At 33.7% G+C, this 23,165-nt stretch overlaps 1 protein-coding gene and 1 long non-coding RNA gene across 2 annotated transcripts in view; one reads left to right on the forward strand and one right to left on the reverse strand.

Moving 5' to 3' along the window:
* The window catches only part of LOC133185644 (tetraspanin-13-like), a 162,685-nt gene that overhangs the window by 92,129 nt on the left and 47,391 nt on the right, over positions 1-23,165 (reverse strand). Inside the window, exon 3 of the mRNA XM_061320956.1 lies at positions 21,783-21,989. Within this exon, the coding sequence (XP_061176940.1) occupies positions 21,783-21,989 (207 nt within the window). The remainder of the gene's footprint in view (positions 1-21,782; positions 21,990-23,165) is intronic.
* LOC133185684 (uncharacterized) overlaps positions 1-23,165 on the forward strand; it is a 159,257-nt gene that overhangs the window by 76,166 nt on the left and 59,926 nt on the right. The gene's annotated exons all lie outside the window — the stretch shown is intronic.

Raw genomic sequence — 23,165 nt, forward strand, 5'->3', positions numbered from 1 at the left:
CAATGATAGAATGAGGTTATTATCTGAATACCTGCTAAAATAAATAGTATGCTTGAATTTACATAAGGCAGAAAAAAGAAAGAAAGAAAAAATAATAATAAAAAAGATATCTTTATCTATATCTTGCTTTTAGAATTCAATAAAATCATAACTCATTGTGTATTTTACAAAAATACAAAATAAAGTATGAACATTATTTAAATCCACATTTCAGAGAATGTAAACATCATTCAGAATTTACCTTAACTTCAAAACAAACTTCATTTGCAGACAGAGGTGTTAATTAATCTCAATGTGGCAGTTAGAGATAAATGCTTTGGATTTTCTTCAAGAGGAAAGTTAATTAATCCCAAGAGACTCATTGCAGCCTTTCCTAGTTTACAATAGGAACATTCTCAGCAGTTATCTCTCTTTGCCCATTCACTCTTATATAAAGTTAAGGAATCTACCCCACCACCCCAGCTCCAAACCGGATGACATAGAGAACAAAACTTAGCATCAAAATATGTCTTACTGCCTATTCAACCAACATACAAAATTTGAAGTTAATTGGTCAACCCAAAAAAAAGTTATTAGAAAAAAACAGAAAATTTGTGGACGGAAGAATGACAGACGGACAGACAAACAGACAGACAGTGATTACTATAGGGCACCCGCAAATCCTTGCAGGGCCCTAATAACAGTTATCATGAATGTTGTTAATGAACTTAACTGTACATCTTTGCATTAAAGATGTTTATAAAAAATTTAATTCATCTCACATATTTTTTTTTTTTATTTTCTAAAGTGTTAAAAAATAGAAGTACATGTAGTTAGTTGTCAATTGTGATAGTATGCAAGACTCCCTGATTTTTAAAACTTCTCCCAAATTTAATCTAAGTGTAGTTAGCTATTTATTTACTACTAGCATGATAGTTCATGAATGCACAAAAAAAAAGCATCCACACATAGTATAAGACTGTGATAGAGTCTGACAATCAAAGAAAATATGATTCCCAAACCTCAAATGAATAATTAAGTTGAAATTATTAGAAATAATAATTTATCATTTTACATGTGTTAATACCTATTTCAAAGTCTTTACACCAATTGTCACTCTACATGATCTGTTGTAGGATAACGATCTCAATGTATTTTCATAATATTTAAATTTCAGTTTGTGTGGTAACTGAATATCATACAGTTTCAAAGTACAGTATTATGAGCTCATAAACATGTATAAATGCTAATTATCAACACCCCGCCTCTGAAAATTCAAAAGTCTTAAGTTAAATTAATCTGTCTGGGGTATTTTTTGCAAAATAGGTCAAAGGTCAAGGTCAAGTGAATTGTAACGCTGGTATTTTTCATAATGTTTTATAACAATCAGTGCACATGCTAAATAGCATAGACTTACCCCTTAAATGTCAAAAAATATGCTGTATATTGGCACTTTTGACTTTTTTGTAAAGTAGATCAAAGGTCAAGGACAAGGGTCACAAGGTCAGTAACCATGGCAATGCACAAATGCCCTAGTGCCAAGCAATATATGTGCAAAATATCAAGTCCATATCTCTTACAGTTCTTGAGATACAAGGTGTGACAGACAGACAGCTAGACAGACAGACATCCCCAGCGAGATGAAATTCATAATTTCAGGAACTTTGATGAATCTTTTATGAAAATTCATGATGTATTCATGACTGGTTCATGACTGGTTCATGACTGGTTCATAAAGATGGTTCATGAATTTTATTCATGAATATATTCATAAAATGTAGTTCATGAACAAATGATGAATATATATGAATATAGGTAATTTTCAGTTTAAAAACGGGAAAAAAAAAATGTTAAGTTCAAGGTAATTAATGTTCATGAATTTTCATGAAGAACAGGGTATTATTTTAACTCGGAATAATTATTTCATTCGGAATATAAAGAATTGAAAAAAATAAGCAACTAAGTCTCCTTACATGTATTTGTAGCTCAGAAGAAAAAAAATGTTGCCTTAATTCTCTGCATTTTGTGTCTAATACAGTATTGGGGTAAAGATTTTGTTTATCTCTCTATAAATAATTTATTTTATTTCTTGTAATATTGTTTTTTTCTTTTTATTTTGTTTGTTTATTGTTGTGTTTGTTTATTTATTTGTGTAAACAAGGTTGCTTGTATTGGCAGGGGTTAGATGAAAATTTTATGGGGTTAGTTGGCGCATGCCTAAAGGGGTTAGTCGCCGCCGAGCGGCGACTAACCCCTTTGAGCATGCGCCAGTTGAGATAGGTAAAAATCCTGTAGTTAATCCATATACAATGTGTATTCGGTCTGTATTGTTAATCAGTCCACGCAATGTACAAATTAAATGGTAATTAACACGGTAGAAGTATTTGTACTGTCACGCTGCGCTAAAATCCCAAGTTATCTTTCATTCTATAAGTATCCATGAATGAAGACTAGGGTAGAGTGGGGTAATTTCGACCACTTTTGCTGATTTGTGGCTTTCAATCCACAAAACACGACTGTTTTCAAATGTACTAGTTAAAAAAGATTCAAAGTAATTGAGATTGATTTTTTTCTTCAGATTTTTCTGCTTTAGGAGTTAAAAATGCATAAAAAATAATGAATTGGTTTAAAAATAAGTAAGCATGTCGCATGGGTTAATTTCGACCGGCCTCGGGGTAATTTCGACCACAACAAACATCAAAAAGAAAGATAACTCTTGCAATGCAAGAAAACTTTATCTGTCGCATTTTATTCAAAATTTATGGTCCGAGAAACTATATTGCTTATTTAGAAAATACGTATATCTATCTCTATCTCTCTCAACAAACAGAGTAAAATGGATAAGTACTAAAGATATGGGTTGGGTTACATAAGCTTTTCAATGCTGTCTTATAGACATCTTTCAAAATTCTTATTCTTTATTCTAAATTCTGCTTTTAATTCGCCAACTCTATAATTTAAAATTGTGATATATAGTTATGCAAATAGATAAAATTTTCTCAGATCCCACAAATAATTACTTTGTTATGATTTTTAAATTCTCCAACCCAAAAGGAATTTTATTTAATATCGTCTTTTCACAACAGAATCATTCAGATTGTATATCTATGTATAAGGTTTGAGCATAGCATTAGAATTGCGTATATTTTTCTTCACTAATTTTTACCATATACACATTCATTTGGAATGCGTTGTTACATGTAATATACGTAATTTACGTGTTTTGTTAATTCTTAAGAGAGATAGATCCCGAGAAATTCGATAAGTCAATTAAATAAAGATTTACAGAAGCAAAGTCCTCTTACCCTCCCCCCCCCCCCCAAAAAAAAACTAAACTCAAACAAATCATTTCAGTATTTCGTGTAACATCATAGTTTTTTTTTTTCAAGATTGTTGCGGCTCTTTTGGTGTGTTGTTCTGATATTTTGGGTGCTATTTGGATTTTTTTTACCTGGACTGTGTGATACGATCTTAATACGCCTGAGTCGTTGGTTTTCGATAGCCTCAGTCTTATTCGTCAAAGTTTACGCATTCGTAATAATGAAAAAATTTACAAAAACCTGATTTTTTTTTTTGTTAGGGATTTATATTTAATATTGCCTGCACCCTCTCTTTTGTTAATTTGATGGGTTTGGAATCTTTAGGATTGCTCTCGTCATGTATTAATTCAAAGCCAGTGCCGACTCCATGTTCTCTCGCACCTCGATCAGTGATGCACCCTCGTGAATACTCAGGATTACAAGTAAGAACATCGTGAACGGCCCAGACAATATATATAGCTAGGCATGCACATGTTAATTAAATAATCTGATATATTTTTTTTAATATAAAAGGTTATGTGTAGATAATATTGTACATATATAGTATAATTATTTTTTTTAAGATCTAACTCTGCATTGCATTAAACAGCTGTTGAAGACAACTTACACGTATATTTCAGAATAAGTGGTCGAATTTACCCCGCGTCCTTAAAATCAGTAGGGGTAATTTCGACCAAAATCAAATGGACGTTTCTTGTGCATTTTGAGAGAAATCCAAGATAAATTTGTAAAATTCTGCAACTTAAAGATATTCCAAGAAGAAATAAAACAATTTTAATTTAACTCGTGCTGTAGACTGTTGAACAAAGTTAAACTTAAAAAGAGGTTGTACGAGTTGTCTCTCTTGCATTTCCCTGATCAAATCAAGCGCACTGAAGACTGGGACTTTGAACGTCAAACTGGAGACATAAGTGACAGTTAAAATATTATTTATATCTCTGATAAAGCCATATTTGCGATGAATAATTATACTACGACACATAATTTGAGGAATAGTTTCTATAATTCCGAATAAATTAAACTTGTCTCAACACTTCCGTAGATCTTTGTGTGGTTTTGAGTTCCTGTGGTCGAAATTAAACGGTGGTCGAAATTACCCTGACTTACCCTACACATGCCGATATCCTAAAGAAATAACTCGCAGAGAACGAAAATACATACCAATGCATATTCATTACGATAACCGAAAACACTAACAAGTATTTTTACAGTCGTAACAACGATTAAATCCAACAAATAACCACAGAAATGCGACGATGTCAACACTGCCAATACACTGCAGACAACTCCTGTTCGACGTCACTTTTCGAAGTGCGACGTCACACGTACACTGTTTTCCCGAACTTTCTGTGGCAAAATGGCGAATAGGCATTGTATGTAATATAAGGTATTCTGTCATCGTAGTACAACACACAAACTTTATTCCTTTAGCTTAAAGTTTTCCTTTACTTAGGTAATCAAATAGCAGAAGAGGAGACGAAAGCGAGCAGTGTTTAGTACAGAAAACAGGTTACAAAAATTTGAAGATCCATGATCCGCCCACTTGTTTCACCTTAGCTAAGAGGTGCATATTTAGTGTGCACATCTCGAGTTTTCAAGTCGATGTGACGTCACAGTCAAGAGCAGCTATATAGTATGACAAGAGCATGATAATGCAGGGAACAGATTCTGTTAAAAAATTAAATTATTTGTATCTTTCGATTGATTTTAAATAAAAAGATCAACATTTAAAAAATGATTTTTTATTTAAAGCTTAAAGAACGTTAATCGTCAATTATCAATACATTTTGATCGACCGGGGTGAAGGGGGGGGGGGGCTTTTGGAACCAAATATGATTCTGAGGGGAGGGGGGTAATAAATAATCTGTCCTCTAAAATGTTGGTCTTGGAAATAAATAATCCGTTCTTGACTGGCAAGAAAATAAAGAATTTGTCTTTGACTGATGCTATGAAAATAAATAGTTCTTCACCGACATAAAAAAATTAATTGGACTCGGAAAAATTTCCAGCCACCCCCTTTCAGAATCAAATGGTCGTCCCCTAATCTGTCTTGCATACACTGGGACAAATAGGGAGGAATGTAACCCAACCCCCAATCCCAATTTTTCAGATTTTTTTTTTTTTGGTTTGTCAGATTTTTCAAGGAGAAGTAAAAAGTAAATAAAGCTTGATTCTATCTCTCAACTTTGATTTGAATCGACAAAATATTGCCAGCCCCTAAATTATATCCATTATAGCCATATCCTAAATTATTTTGTAATTAAGTAAAACCCGTGAAATAACAGATCGATATATTAAAAAAAAATCAACCAGATGATTCACGTTGACCATTACTTAGAGAGTCTATATCGATATCCAAATCCGATACCCCCACCCCGATTTTAATAATCACATACAGCACTGTTGAAATATTTAATTTCTTTTAATTTTCTTCTTGAATCTTAAAACTTCAGACAAACCGTGTAGACCAAGGAAACAATTTATAAACGAAATACTAAACAGCTTCACAGAAACCCGATTCTTAAATCAGGGGGCTTCTTAAATCAGGGGGCAATGGTTAGATTTTATTCCCACCCCATTTCCGGCAGAAAAAAAAAATGGCAGGTTTGATCACAATGTAATAACAAAAAATGGGGTAGACACTGGCGGATTTAAGGGGGGGGGGGCGTGGGGGGCGCACGCCCCCCCTAAAATTTTCAAAGTATGATGTGACTAATATCAATAATGCCATACTTTGGTATATAACAAACCAATACCGCTATTTTTGTGCCTGGTTTTACTCTTAAAATACACGAAAACCCAGGAGCTTCCGGGGGCTTCGCCCCCTGTGCCCCCTCTATTCAAAGTATGATATGACTAGTATTAATAATGCCAAACTTTGGTACATATAAACTAACCAATACCCCTATTATTGTGCCTGGTTTTACTCTTAAAATACACGAAAACCCAGGAGCTTCCGGGGGCTTCGCCCCCTGGCCCCCACCAGGGCTTTGCCCTGGACCCAGGGGGTCCCCCCCCCCCCAATCACAAATCCTGTATCCGCCCATGGTAGAGGTCGGCTTTTCAATAAAAAAAATTCCAGACAAGGCTCTCTGAAAAAAAAAGTCACTACATCGAAGGGGTTTAATCTATATGCACTTTCTAAATGTACCTTATATTCAATATCTCTTTCTCCCCTAATGGAGCTTTTCCCTCCGAAGATGATGGTCACAGGATACACGTATTTGGTATTTGGCAGTACTGGAACACTCAGCCAATCGCGAAAGAAGTAGACCTTGCAATCATATTTTATGCCAATAATAAATAAATGAACACACACACACACACAAAATATTTTAGTTTTTTATTAACAACGGTAAATTCCTCCTCCCTGAACGAAGTGTGACATGTAAAACTTTGAATTATGTTTTAAATCCTCTTTTTTTTTTTGATAAATCCATGCACTGAAATGGAGATGAAGATTATCGCAAGATGTATAGCGATAACCTAATATTATTGTTTGCCGTACACACCTCGTAAAACACAAATGTTGAGATGATGCAAGTCTATGTTTGTGATCAATACATATTCATCTAAACTACAGTTCAAAGTTCATTCAGATACTGTACATGTATTAATTTTTTTCGTAGACAGCAAGAATGAAGGGCAGACAGGACAAAAAACATGCGCCCGATCTTCGATCTTTGAATTTAGACATAAAATTTACTGCTAAATTCTGTTTCGTTGATAATGTTTTCGCACATTTACGCAAATATCCTTTCTATGTAATTGTGCAGTGAAGTATATTTATTTAGATGAGTATTTTTCGTAATTTTATATTTTTCGCATATACTTATGTAAATATTTTCTTTCTAAATGTTCTATTGTTTAACTCGAGTTATCTTTTTCATTTAAATTAAAAAAAAATAATGTAACTACAACTCACGCATGCTGTAGAAGACATCAATACTTATCTGATTTCATTGTCAAACCCAGAAAGAAGATTATGGTCTCCTTATGTTCATACAACGGAGATCTAGATTGCCATGCTTTTAATTTACAGGGGAAAAATCACTAAATTAAAAAAATTATAGTGAACCATTTATGAGGAGCCGACAAATCTATTGCGGGGGGGGGGGGGGGGTTATCACTTTCCTTATTCAATTTCTCCAGATACCTAAATTTCTTTACCAATTCACAACGGATCTGTGTTTCCTGATATTGGTTAAATTACTGCATGATGAAATTAATGGAAGAGCCTTATGTGACGACCATTTACACGGGTAACTGCTCGACATTTTCTCAAATGAAAAATAATCGACGTTACCCGACGTCTGGACTGTCGACGAAAGTCAGCAGGTACAACGCATTTATGAGGCACGTAGTATCGGGGGGGGGGGGGGGCTGCCCCCACTTTTTTGCCAGTTATAACCTTTAACTGTTGAAAAATGTTCATTGGTGGTGAATAAAATTTGGCTAGGTAAGTTGTTAAAATCCCCCCCCCCCCAACTTTCAAAAACGATACTAAGTGTCTGTTTATACAAAATGGAGTCGCTGCCACTTGATGTTATTTTTCTTTTAATGAAAAAATATACCCCCTACCTAATTATTAGTTACGGGGTATATTTTTTTTATTGAAAGAAAAATAAGTAACGTCAGGTGCCTGTGGCTGCATCCTATTTTTTAAAGATTATTTAGGTAGGGGGTCTATATAATATTTTTTAAATTTTTTATACTAAAGGAAAAATAAGTAACGTCAGGTGCCCGTGGTCGCTTCCTTTATTAAAGTATTGGATAGACAGAATTGATTTTCCCTTCTGTAGTATGTTTTAGATACAGGTAAAATTCAAAGAAGTTAAGCTCCAGACTATATACATGTATAATTATATATGGATAAGAAGTCTCCATATTTTCATGGACGCCTACTCGACACATTCGAGGTAGTACATGTACGTGTATTTCCGCTTCTCGGAAAGGCCCGAGAAGTTGCGATTGTTGATCTGAAAGAGACAAAGCAAAGCGCATTATGTACAAGCACAATAAAAAAGGTCCAGAAAACAGAGATTTGTTAGGAATTTTCAAAGTCCAAGGGCTGGGGCATGTATATACTAGTATATACGTCCCTGCTAAGGGCCATAAGCCCATAATTTTCGTAAAGATGGGTCAGTCAACACGAAACTCATACTTGATCTGTAAGACATCAATATCAAAAGACATACTAAAAATCAGCTCATTATATACCAGTAGTATCTTCAAGTATAGACATAAAAATCTGGAAAATGACGGACGGACAGGGGGTAACACTACACTAGACAAAATTGCTAACGCACCACCAAATAAAATTAAAATGCTAATTTTCTAAAATTGTTTTTGATGTTTTTGAGAAACAAATATGTTATCAAAGTAAAAAATGAGACATTTAATGTCCTAACTTATCAATAACTACGATGTTAACTGAAGTGTGACCATTTGTAGAAATAATGAAAATTGTGCTCATACTTTTTGGAGGAAGACATTTTTATTTTTTTTTCTTTGTTTTTGTATTCTTTATGTTTGTACTAACTAAAAACCCAGAAAAAATTACAACTATGCCACGTTTGACCTTGGAAAAGCGTGCCTAAGCAGTTAGCTAGTATGGCGTGTGCAGGAGGTTGCTTTGGAGAAATTTGTATAAAAAAATTAAAACAATTCATACATCATTCTTTCTTCTAGTGAAGATTAGTTACAATTAGATTAACAAATATAAAAATTGTTTACTTTAGATAGCCTTGTGACATGACCCGGCGAGTTTTCCTTTGAAGTCAGCCGTACAATAACTGCGATACAGAACACTTTTAGTAGGCGTTTCTTATGTAAATGAGCAGAAACTGTACTGTATCTGCAAAATATCAACGATACAGTATGATTTATTTTTAGCGATGACGGAAAACTGAATCCGTATCTTAAATGATATAGACATAAGAATCAATCAAATCGTAAGATAGCGCTGTTAGTATTTATTCAAAATTTGAGATGAATTAAGAATTTTACAACGTAAAGTTACCAGTGGCGGATTCAAACATTTTAGAAAGGAGAGAGTGGGGGCAGTAGACAAATGGTTTTCTCCGGGAAAAAAAATGTCCTAACTGGAAAATCGGAGGTTTCGTGGGGGGGGGGGGGGGGTTAGATTCATAATCAGGCCTGACACTATATGTGCGTGATCGTTTCGTGTTGATAAATTAAAAGTGTATACAAGTTTAGCAAACATAATTTACGAAAGCCAAAAAAATAAAAAGAAAAAACTCGAAAGGGGGGGGGGATACTGACGCGCGTGAGTGAGTGCTGGATCTACCTTTCAGTTTGGTTCCTCTACATTCTTTTTTTAAACATGAAGGTAATATGCCCCCTTTCTTACATTTGTTTATTTCAATTTGGAGCATGTATGGACCGGTCGATGACATTGTCGGACATTTCTCTCAGAATACAACCTCCCCAACAGTGCTCCCCGAAACATTTTTGCTTCAAATACATTCCCATATATGATTCTTATGTATCAAAATGTTTTGCACTAAATTCGTAGCTTACATTTAAAAAAAAGTCAGCAAGAGCTAAATAGAAAGGAATCAAATATAAATTAAATTTTGGGAAAAAATATTATATAATGCATCTCATAATTATAATTATTTAAATTGATAGATACCTGCACGTCCACCTCACTCGGCATTTCAGTTGCGATTGCTAAAAATTGGGTACTAAATCAACTTTCTGCAAAATCATCTGATTGGTTGAGAGATATATACCCAAAAACACATGTAAATTAGCGAGGTCATAAGAAAGGTCATGTCACAAGTCATTTAGAATACTCGTTTCCTACTGTATCGGAGATACAGGGCGGAGCCAGGCTCGAGCTATCGCTCTCGCCTTAAGCCCCGCCCTGTATCTCCGATACAGTAGGAAACTCGTACTCTAAATATAACATGGCATTTAATAAGCACCACAGGACAATTTCAAGATTCTTCCACAAAACTGGGGCAACCGGAAGTTAGGTTGACTGGGTATGGACACCAAGGCACTGGTTGAATATTAGGCAATATGATAGTCAATCGCTGTATATTATTTGATTTTTCACTCGGAGACTGCTTTTGTTGCAACCTCACGGACCACAATTTGTAATTACCAACTTCATATATTTGAAAGAAACGATGCGCAGTGCATGTCGGGAAAATGGTTTTCGGGCAAAGAAGGTCACAAAAGTTTTTTGTCATGACACTGAGACATTTGTCAATTCCACTGTATTGGGAAAGATGGTATATTAGATATACAAGTACCGATTAAGTAAATGTTCAATTCACAAACAAGAATAACAAGTGGTGCGTTAGCAATTTTGTCTAGTGTATATGTTCCGGCCATTGAAAATGCAGAAAATTCAAAGTAAACGTGGAAACAACGGAAACAGTGGCTAACTATCATTACTAGGCACTTTCTGTAGCTTGCCGAAATGCAAAAACAGTGATTCTAGCTAGCCATGTTTGATCTGCAGATTACACTCGGATGGGTCACTGAAAATAAAGACTACCCCCTTGGATGCAGAAAAGTCATGTCATACCGGATTGTTTCAAGTTGAATTGTACTGTATGAAATCTGAAGGAAAAATGATTGAGAAATGATAGAATTGAAATGTTTTAATGATTTTGTTTTCTTACAAAACAAGTGAAGATTAAAGTGAAGTGGATGCGCTCATGTGGAACAGACAGTCATATTGAGACATTACCAGCTTTTTATTAAAATACATGTGCGTGATTCTGTAAATGTTAAACTGAAAAAAGATGCACGTGTTTCAAACTTCCTTCATGTCTCTCTTAGCATAAACATTATAGAGCTTCATTCTTATCATGCAGTCATTTTGGTTTTCAGTGTACAATGTAGATGGAATTACATGTATTAGTATTGAGATCGATCGGAAGTACATGTATACACGTCACCTTAGATTTCTGTAAACATGATCTAAATTGTACATAATTAAATAATTTATCAGGAAGAAATGCATTTTAAAGTCCAGTTAACTTCTTTTTGCAGATACACAGAGACTATACGTATCCATGACTTGCATGTTTTGTTTTGTTTGTTTTTTTTTTTTTTTTTTTTTTTTTTTTATTTTTTTTATTTTTTTTTTATTTATTTTTTTTTTTTTGGATTTTATTAAATTAAGAGATTGAGAAGAAATATTTCAATTGATCGTTTGGTTTTGCATACATATATATGTTTCTTCAACTCTTCAGGGTCAAATGTTCTTCCTGACAGGTTGTTGAAGTCTTCATTCGGGAAAAAAATTGCTGTCACAATAATTCATTTAGAACATTGTTTTGAAAATAAGAAATGGGTGTCCTTAATATGTTAACTGCATCGGATACAATCGTATGCTGCTGCTGCTGTCTGCTCTAGATAAGAAAAATCCTCATTCAATACGTGTGTTCTGCAAGGATTAACACGAAAGTCTACAAGTATACGGTTATGAAGGTAATATAAGCGAAGACAATTTTTCTTTATTTTTTGTACTGTTTCACAGGAAGGTTGGAATTTATTCAAAAACTTCTACACGAGAAGAAAACACTTGCTGTGGCCTTCAACTCGACATTTCGATATATCGACGACGTATTATCAATTAACAACAATTACTTTCATTCATATGTTGACTCGATATATCCCAGTGAAGATACCACAGAGTCTGACACATCTGTTTCATATTTAGATATTTTACTAGAAAAAGACGTTAATGGTAACCTAATAACAAAGCTTTATGATAAACGTGATGACTTCAACTTTTCAATTGTCACCTTCCTTACTTATGTAGCAATATACCCTTATCACCTGCATCTCTCGATACACAAGAGCATGCTCTACCTACGAACAATTTCTAAAACGAGGCAAGCTATTGACAAACAAGTTGATGAAACAAGGATATCAACAGTTTCGTTTGATGTCATCTTTTCGCAAGTTTTACGGTCGATACAACGATCTTGTCAGCACGTACAACTTATCATTGAGTCAAATGCTGACTGATGTTTTTCATACTAATTGTTAGGCCATTATTTATACACTGAACTGTCTATGGGTTTTTCCGTTTTTTTCCCGATCATGTCAAGGAGCACACGGCGGGTGTGACCGGTCGGCAGGGGATGCTCACTCCTCCACTGGCACCTGATCCCACCTCTAAATTTTGAGGTCCGTGTTTGCTCTGCTCCAAATTTGTATTTTTTCATTGGACTTTCCAGATTGAATACTGTTCGTTATCTTCATCTTTTCATACAGATGACAATTAAGAGAAAAACAAATTCCTGAAATACAAGTATACATGTATTCTAATTTTGATAAAACATTAGTTTTTGGAATGAATTAAGATAAAGAGCTACAAAATATTTTCCTCGTCTCTATTTATAAACAGGCATGTAGTATTCGGGGGGGGGGGGGTCTGCCCTCCTTTTCCAAACATACCCCCCCCCCCCCCAAAAAAAAACCACACATACGTTCAAAAACGATACTACGTGCCTGATATATATACACAAAGATGTTCACTGCAGGACTTGAACTCATCATGAACAACAAGAACACTCACGGCTAGCTTGTTAATCAATAAAAATAATTTTTGGTGATCGAGTTTTAGATGAAATATTTTTCAAGCTACAAAAATAATATATTCAGATGTCCGCACTTTACAAAATGTAGTATAAATTTTGGTCAATAGTGCCGCATTTTTTAAAAGATTATAGTCACAAATGAAGAATCAGTGTATTAAATCCAAGATGCTCTCCTTAATTATTACCACTTCGGATTACATTGTACATTATACCAAAGGTTTTTTTTTTAATTTTATTTTATCCAAAATCTAACATCTAGCGGCTTGACAAGCTTTCCGTTAAATACAGTTACATGTAATATCTATCACCTGACTGCTAAGTTAAGCTTACAATCAACTCTCTACCATCGACTTATCATTGATAGAAATAAACAACAGTTCTGCAAAGGAGACCTGCTACGATCTTGAACACAACCATCAAATAACCCACTTTCACGTAAAAGTAACGGTACATGCAGAGAGAGATTTCATATTTACGAAATTTTGATTAATCTTCATGTATAAAATAGTATCAAATACAAATATTAAAAAATTTTACTAATCCTTTGTATAGGCATTTTATGTTAAAAATCTGTTGCAACTTGCAAGGGCAGATCCAGGAATTTTTTCCCAAGGGGAGGGGGGGGGGCTTTCACACAAACTAACACCTATCTTACTTCTAAGGGCAGCTCACTCTAACTGCATAAAACTACCCCATTCGGCAAACCTCGGCTGATTCCGTCACCTTCATCACAGAGGTACGAATCGGCCGAGGTGTGCCGAGTGAAAACTACCCAACAAGTAGAAATCTTTAGTATGCAGTTGTTTAGAGCTTCTTTAAGAATTCTTGAAATAAAATAGTCGCAATTATAAAGTTAAAAATTAATAAGAGATGTGTGTACCAGAAGTAAACATCTACATGTCGATCTATAGAAGCCGATACAGAAGATCCCAAGGCCAAAGGGCAAAGTGGCACCCGCACCCCATCCCCGCAAGTCGGGAAAAGGTGGCTTCTACTTTAAACTGTTCAAAGTTTTGTGCTTAACCGAGAAAAACACCATGTGTGTAGCATACACTGTAAACTATTATATTTTTTTTCTGCATGTTAATATTTCTTAAGTAGGATAACCCGTAAATGTTATGAAATCTTGAAGATCGTTAGTACTAAATAATAAATACTCAACATAATTTGAGGTTCATTAAACTTCCCATTCAAACAATACATAAGAACTACTGAAAATTTTAAGTTGATGAAATAAAAATAAAATCTTTATGTTAAAAATTTTCAATTTCAATGGTTAGTAATAAAATGATAGAACTTTGGATTACGTTGTCGTTTTCCGTAGCATGCTAAAAACGAAAAAGAACATGCATGATCCGAACAATTTGAGTTTAAAGATATACCTTCTTGTATTATCTATCGTGCCTGAAAAAGAAATGTATGGTTAAAGCTGAAAATTAACTGTAGCCCATGTACCGGTATATGCCTATATATTAATATTGCCCACCTGCCACCAAGTTTTAAAAAAAAGTGTTGAACATCTCATAAATCGTTCAATTATAAAATTATTCTATAAGTTAAATGCACAACAACCCAAATCTTCTACTGGATTTGACAATGAAATAATATATTATTGGCTTGAAGACATCTAATGTTTGCAAGAAATGTTATAATTGCTCCAATTTAAACCAAAAAAAAAATCAAGCATAGCAATGGATTGACAGATACAACACAGTGAACGGGGGGGGGGGGGGTCTTCCATAAGTATTAGCGAATTTTTATATTTTATACATGTAATTCAATACATGGATCGTCACCCTTGGCTAGCTAAGATGATGTAAATAATGTCCAATATGATATTTTTTTTTTTTTGGATTATTGAGATATTCCATGTCTTTCTTTTTTCAGGGATGATTTTTAAAAATAATTTGCGACTAAGTAAACGACCATTTGATTCTGACGGAGCACGGGGGGTGGGGGGGGGGGGGAGGAGGATTCATTTCGAACATGTCCAGGGACAGATAATCAATTTTAAGTTAAGAAAAGAAAATTAACCTCTCAAACAAAACTTTATTTCATGTATGTTTGGGAGGAGGCAAAAAACGGTCAGATTATTTATTTCTCCCTTATTTTTAACATTTATTCCCAGAATCTGCCACCACCCCTCCCCTTTCAAAATCAACTGATCTCGTCTCTTAAGGTTAAAATGTAATTATTGTCGATTTTTCTTTTCTTTAAATTAATTTCAAAATGGTATTTATCTTCTTTCTAATAATACAAGCAATGTTCAGCACTGTCTGTTCCCCGTTAGATGTAAGCCTGGTTGTGAGTGTGACGTCACATCGACTTTGAAACTCGAGATTTGCACACTAAATATGCACCTCTTAGCTGAGGTGAAACAAGTGGGCGGATCATGGATCTTCAAATTTTTGTAACCTGTTTTCTGTACTAAATACTCCCCACTTTCGTCTCCTCTTCTGATATTTGATTACCTAAGTAAAGGAAAACTTTAATCTAAAGGAATAAAGTTTGTGTGTTGTACTACGATGACAGAATACCTTATATTACATACAATGCCTATTCGCCATTTTGCCACAGAAAGTTCGGGAAAACAGTGTACGTGTGACGTCGCACTTCGAAAAGTGACGTCGACCAGGAGTTGTCTGCAGTGTATTTGGCAGTGTTGACGTCGTCTCATTTCTCTGGTTATTTGTTGGATTTAATCGTTGTTACGACTGTAAAAATACTTGTTAGTGTTTTCGGTTATCGTAATGAATATGCATTGGTATGTATTTTCGTTCTCTGCGAGTTATTTCTTTAGGAGATCGGCAGGTGTAACGTTAGTCTTCAGTCATGGATACTTGTAGAACGGAATACTTGGGATTTTTAAGCGCAGCATGACAGTACAAATACTTCTACCGTGTTAATTACCGTTTAATTTGTACATCGCGTGGACTGATTAACAGTACAGACACATTGTATATGGATTAACTACAGGATTTTTACCTATCTCAACTGGCGCATGCTCAAAGGGGTTAGTCGCCGCTCAGCGGCGACTAACCCCTTTAGGCATGCGCCAACTAACCCCATAAAATTTTCATCTAACCCCTGCCATTACAAGCAACCTTGTTTACACAAATAAATAAACAAACACAACAATAAACAAACAAACAAATAAAAAGAAAAAATAATTACAAGAAATAAAATAAATTATTTATAGAGAGATAAACAAAATCCTTACTCAATACTGTATTAGACACAAAATGCAGAGAATTAAGGAAACATTTTTTTTCTTTTGAGCTACAAGTACATGTAAGGAGACTTAGTTGCTTATTTTTTTCAATTCTTTATATTCCGAATGAAATAATTATTCCGAGTTAAAATAATACCCTGTTTAAGACTTAATTGACACAAGTGATTGCCAGAAAACACTCATTACTCCCATAATACAACTTTTGCATGCACATGCACTGTTGAACAAGCCCCTGGAATAATCAGGTCCAGTCCAAAGACTATTTCTACCTACGTAGCTATTAATAGCTACGTAGGTATTTAAACCTACCCAAAGTAGCTATTTTTACCTACTTTTTGCATTACTTGCATTTTGTGGCCAAACGGCCGAACGGTGCAACATGGTGAGTACCAAATTTCTTGCTACAGTCACACGAATGATGAATACAACAAAACTTTGACCAAAAATGATTACTTCATAAATTAACAATTTTGCATAGTAATTAATGCAAAATTGTTAATTTTAGACGTAATCAATTTGTGGCCAAAAGTTTGTTGTTTTCATCATCAGTGTGACTGTATTTAGAAATTTGGTACTCAACATGTTGCACCGTTCAGCCGTTTGGCCACAAAATGCAAGTAATGCAAAAAGTAGGTAAAAATAGCTACTTTGGGTAGGTTTAAATACCTACGTAGCTATTAATAGTCTTTGTACTGGACTTGATAATTAATTACATGTTTTCATTTATCTACTATCTGAAAAAATATAAATCATGAAATCTGTAAACATTTCGTGCTTTGATTATAATTAAACAAACACTGCATCATCATAGCCAGCAATTTTTTTTTTATTAAATTACCCATGTTCCTTTATTATTTTAATAAGCCAGTTACATTGAAAATGTGCATTAAATCATCTCATTTTTCACGACGCAACGTACTTTGTTCGACCGAATTTTCTCTAATGTCAAAATTAAAGCAAGTTGTGGGAAACTGAAACAATTAAGAAAAAACTTTGTAATCTTCGTTAAAACACGTCATATATTTATTTACAACTAAAAAATTATATGTCTTATCCGTACTGTACCCAGGGACCTATATACTAAGTAGTAAGTTAGTATATAGGTCCCTGCTGTACCGTACTATTCTTGGGTCGAAACGCTTTATCCCCATACAAAAAAATTGATGTAGTAAAAAAGTCATACTTTTTCTATGCATCGTGTGTAAATGATACAACACAGATTGCATGGTTGTGAAGTATCTATGAATGATCCACATTCGTGTTTTTTTCGTCTATTCTCCCATACGACACGTCTTCATAGTTGTCCTCCGGTTCCCTCGTACGCGGCCGCCATACTTGTTATGATAATACGAAACGAAGACGCTCATTGATGATGTAAAAATTTTCTTTGAATTCATTAATTAATAAAAATTATATTGATTTTTAAAATTTAATTCCAGTGAAAAATTATTCAGATAGTCTTTGTTATTTTTTAAAATAAAAATATTGGGAATTCGAAACTATATCCTAGCTCTGCCTTACATTTTTAAGAACCCAAGTTTCCATTGGTCAAGACGAAAGGCGCAAACTTGAAATGCGCAAGACGTTGGAAATGTGAATTGAAAGAGTAGGAGGACTGATATTAAAGTATTATAATTAGCGTAGTCATTCTTTGTCAGCCTCTTAAGGAAATAACAGAATACGAAGAAGGAAGAATATATATATTCAGAGGATCAATCTACTTTGCAGCCATAACTGAAGAGATTAGTGGTGAGTTACAAAAAATGGTAGGCAATCACTGACTTAATCATTTAATCAGATATCTGTCGGTAGATGTTACTCTATTTGTTAAATTATTATGCTTTTTATTAAATGAAGACTTTGCCAAACTTTGCTTTGAGTGGGGATCCAACCAAAGTAACATACATTAATTATAGATAGGCTAGTTTATCAAAACATTCATAGGCCTATTGACCTACAACATGACAGCCGAGGGAAATAGGCAAACTTCCTCTCAGACTGCTCTATGGAAGAACTGCTACCCCTTCTAGATCTGCTTATGATGCATAAAACTAAAATTAATAAAACTTGCCAGAAAAGTTTAAGTTTTTTTTCCCCGTATCTTTAGCTAATGGCAGGGAAGTGGATAAAACCTAATTTTGGTAAATTTACAATAAGAATTCAAAACTTGTAGAGTATGTTTTTTTTTGAAAGGGGGGGGGGGGGAGGGGGTCCTGACCACTTTTACACTTGTAATCTAATGGTGCTTTAATTGATTAGATAAGGCACATACAAAGTGTTTTGACCCGACTGTGGATGCTAATAAGAGTTGTGTAAAATGAAAATTCTAAGTTAAAAGTCATATAATTGTTTTATTGTAAATTTCTAGATGACAAGAAACATCTTGAGAAAATAAAAGAAGGAACTGGAGAACTTAACCAAACATTTCAAGATGCATCAGTATGTATGAAAAGTTTCTTTTAAAGTGTAAGCCAAACAGTTCAACTCTCTTAAGTTAATGTATTAGAATAATTATACTTTCACAAATTAAAATGATTACACAGACATAAAATAGTCTATCATTAAAAATGAAATTTTTTTTTTCTAAATAGCATCCTGTTCCAGCAAACTATTTTCAAGGCAAACAAATTTGCTCCTAAAAAGAGCACCAGCTTCATCATCTGATTCAGCAACAGAAAGGCAGTCACCACCTCCCACATCACTAAATACTACAGGTAAATCAAGCAGGTTAATGTACCTAGTAACCTTTGAACTGTTTGCAGCATCTCTCTGCACTTACCTTTTTAATATCTTTTTTTTTTTTTTTAGGGAAAAAAAATCTTATTTTTGTTATAAATTGCCTGAAAATTTCTTTTAATTCTGTTTTAATAGGCACACTTTCTTCAGAAATTGACACTGAAGATTTGAACCATTAATTTAGGTCCAGGGAATCTTTAGACACAGACAAATTAGTACTTTTCATATTTAATTATGTTATAGTGTTTAAGCCATGATAAACTTTTAAGAATCATTGTTTAAATATTGGATGACCTACCCCGGTAGTCCTAGGTAAATTTATGATCCCCTTTGCAGTTTCGTTTGCAACTTTATGTCAATCTGTTTTGGTAAATGTAACTTTTTAGCATTACACACCAAAAGTTGCTTTTAATACTACACTTTTCAGCTAAATAAAGAGTATACTAGATATTTATAGATGAATTTTTTAAGGTGAATGTTCATGGCAACCTTCATTATAATACCATGTTTCAGTGTAAAAATGTTAAAGTTTAAGATTTGTTGATTCTCATTAGTTAAGAAATGTAACAGAAATCTTCATGGGCATTTTCAGAAAATCTTTGTTCTTGTAGGGAAAAGAGAAGCAGTTCATAAATGATGTTGATGAGTTGAGATCAGAAGATAAGAAACTCTGCAAAAAAATCCGGGCTCTTGAAAGAACAAAAGAAAGAAATGAAAATATGAAAGATATTCGATCAAAGGATCCAAATGAAGAAATTCTGGAAATTCTATTCTAAATGGAGAACCAAGAAGAATCTTGGAATTGACCATTTCTGCTCGAAAATGCTTGATAGCCCTCAAAGCTGTTGCCCTATTGCTAAACAGACTTTTCTCCTAGACTGGATTTAAAAACTGTTCCATTTCTGGCCCCCCAAAAAAACACTTTGAAATATGCTGAGGAAGGACCCTGCCCTCCTCTTGACCAAGTAAGGTTTAGGATTCTGCAAAGAGTCGTGTTTGAAATTTTTCATAATTTTACCAGGAGTGAACTACATGTACATGAGAAAATTCAAAACATTCAAAAAGTTGCAAGTAAGTGGTAAGGCAATTGCAAAGCCTTCAATTCTATGAAAATGTGTTGCCATTTGAATGCTGTTTTTTTAATTAAAAGAAGAGGGAGCTCAAATTCAGCTAATATGTGCAGTTCTATATGTCTGTCTGTAAACAGTGTTTCAAGATACTTCTACTCTTTCTAGTTTGTCACTTTAAATAAGAGTAAAATAAGATATACATGTATACATAATAGGGATGTCAAAATATTTATTTTCTTTAGTCGAATATTCGATTGCATTATTCGAACGATAGTCGAATATATTCGAAACTTTTTCGGAAGTTAAAATTTTATTTCAAACTTCACTGGTACATGACATGTTTAACTCAAAATCCTCTTTTCTTAAATTTATTAAGAAGTAACATCAAATGTTAAACACAAATGTTCACATAGACCTAAAATGTGGATAGCGTGTTTATATTTACTAAATATAGACCGCTCATTTCTCCAAAATGTATGATTTCCCTGTCAATCATGTTCATAAATCGGTCTGTAAAGTCGTTTTTTTTTTTTTAGGAAGCATAAAAAAAATAACAGTACGATATATTTTTTTTAAAGCTTATTTAAATGTATTGGGGGTGGGGGGCACACACGGTGTCTGTGATAATGTAAAATATTTGAATATACTTTTTGTACCATCTATCAAAATGTCTTTAAAATATGTAAAAGAATATTAATTTTATAATAATTATCGTAGTGTCCAAACATGTCACGGCTATAATGGGTGCATGTTATGAGATCAAGTCCAATTAATAATTTTACAAAGAAAGCGCAGTATAGCGAGATAATTTTATTACAAAAACAACACATTAATTGACAAATAATTCTCGCGAGAGTGAAGCATTTCTAATTACTGTACTTTCTTCATGTAAAGTCAACAGTTTTTAATGAGGAAAATTATCTTATCGACTGTGTCTGAGGAAAGACAGTTTCTTAATTTTAGGATGAGAATTCCATCTCTTTATCACTGTTATTTAAATTTATTTATTCGAATGTCGTTTCGTTATTCGATCGTCGGTCCATTCAACTGATAGTCGAATAGTCGACTATTCGTTGACATCCCTAATACATAATTATGGTTATCAACTTATCAGAGTTGTTTACTTTAAAAAAAAAAAAAACATTTTGTTGCCATTGTTGGAAAACAGAAATTTTGTGAAATCTTTCAAGATGCTGTATTATAAAATATCTTCTTTTACAGTTTTTTGCTTGATTAGACTTCTTGCATTTTCATGAATAAAAGTGAATAATAATATTGCATTTTTGTATAAAAATCAGCAAGAATATTCATGAATAGTTCATGAATTTTATTCATTCATGAACATTCCTGAATAAATTTGATAAATTATTCATGAACAGTTCATGAAGATGCAATGAACTTATTATTGGACAATTCTTAAAATGATGAATCTTCATGAATATGACTCTTTATGAATTATTCATGAAAAAATATATTCATGAATATTCATCAACTTTCTTTCATGAATAAAAATTCATGATTTGAAAATGTCCAATAAGTTCATAGGATCTTCATGAACATTTCATGAACATTTCATGAATAAAATTCATGAATAATTCAAGGAAAATCATGAATTATTCATGATCATCTCGCAGGGGAAACTCCAGGTAAAGTGACCCTAAGTGCTGCTCTGCTCTGCAGGCGACACAAAAAGTAGTTTGAGGAGGAAAATTGTGTGACAAATGGGCAAAGGGATGTACGGACCAGGATAACAACAATATAAACGAACTTTCTTTAGTAAGTGCAGATATAATCAAAGTGTAAGAAAGCTATTACAGCTCTTTATTTACTTTAATAAAATGATTATTCTTACATTGGTGCAGGAAGGGTGATCCTCAGCACCGTCACTTCTTCGAAATCCACAGCATTGTGAGTTTAGCTGTACCTTGATGCGAGATTGGTTGCTGGAATAGCGCCAGCCTGTCAAAGCCAGCTGTTCTCGCTGTTCCTGATTGACAGCCAGACAGGCACAGGCAAGAGAAAATTGGATCAAGAAAACCAGGAACAGAATTATCATGTACTTAATATGCTTAGGAAATTCAATATATTCTAACAAAAAACTTAAAATATATCATTAGGAATGGAAATTAAATGTAGAATTTTTAAGTGGCTTACTGCAATTAATTCTGAAAGAATAACTGGTTAATCACATCAAAATGCACAGATTAAGGATCCTCTATACACTGATAAAATTTTTTGGGGACTTTGAGAAAACTATATAGTATGAAGTACATTTTAAAATGACCAGTTCATTTTCAGCATGGGGTGTGTGCCTTTTTTACACAGGAAAAATCTTTAAAGACAATAAAGTACCGATAAAAAATATGATTACAGTGCAGTCTCGTTATTATGGTGATGGTTTTATAAGATAGAATGCTTATTACGTTGTAAATTCAAAGCACAAAACCATTTCTTAACAAATCTATACAAAATAGGACTGTTTATTAGGATGTCCTAAAATGCTGGGACTCGGTATTATGATATAAAAATTCTGTCCAAAAATTTTTCACTTCGTGTTTATTCAGTGCTGATCGACGGTAGACACTTAAGGAGACGCTAAATAAACATTGAAACACCTGTGCTCTGACAGAGTGTTTACCTACAGACCCATTAGGTGATTAGTGGCGCTTGAATGCACACACATCGACTGTTCTACAAGGTCAGCAGAACTGGAGACATTGTGTCAAAGCCATTGTTAAACAATTAAACTCTTTATTTATAAATGTAGTCTCTAGTTTATCTATCTCAGTAAAGTTTATTTTATCTTTTATACTTCGGTTAATAAATAAAATTAATTTATTAAATAAAAGGTTACATTTAATCTAGTGCATGTATGTTAAACACGTATTGTGTAATTTCGTTTGCAATTAAACTGCGGTAATGGACAGCTTGGGTATCAAACATAATTTGGGCCAAATTTGAACTTCACTTATGTTTTAACAGCTTGGACTGTGGCTTGGACTACCTCACAGGTGTCAGCAGAAATTCAAATCAATAATTGCTGAACTGCTAATTGTTCAGTAATTTAAAAAATCAAATTTATTTTGACATATAGCTTGTATGTTGTCAAATTCCGTCCTTAAATATGCCAGTCACACTCTTTTATCAGTTGTTCAATGCTGCTCTAAGCTCATTGAACACCCAAAAGCTCACTAAAAATTGTTGTTGTTACATGTATGTAGTAACGACTGAATAC

This window comes from Saccostrea echinata, unplaced genomic scaffold, assembly GCF_033153115.1.
Source record: "Saccostrea echinata isolate AGI-Se365-2 ecotype Australia unplaced genomic scaffold, CSIRO_AGI_Sech_v1 ptg000001l, whole genome shotgun sequence".
Taxonomy (NCBI): domain Eukaryota; kingdom Metazoa; phylum Mollusca; class Bivalvia; order Ostreida; family Ostreidae; genus Saccostrea; species Saccostrea echinata.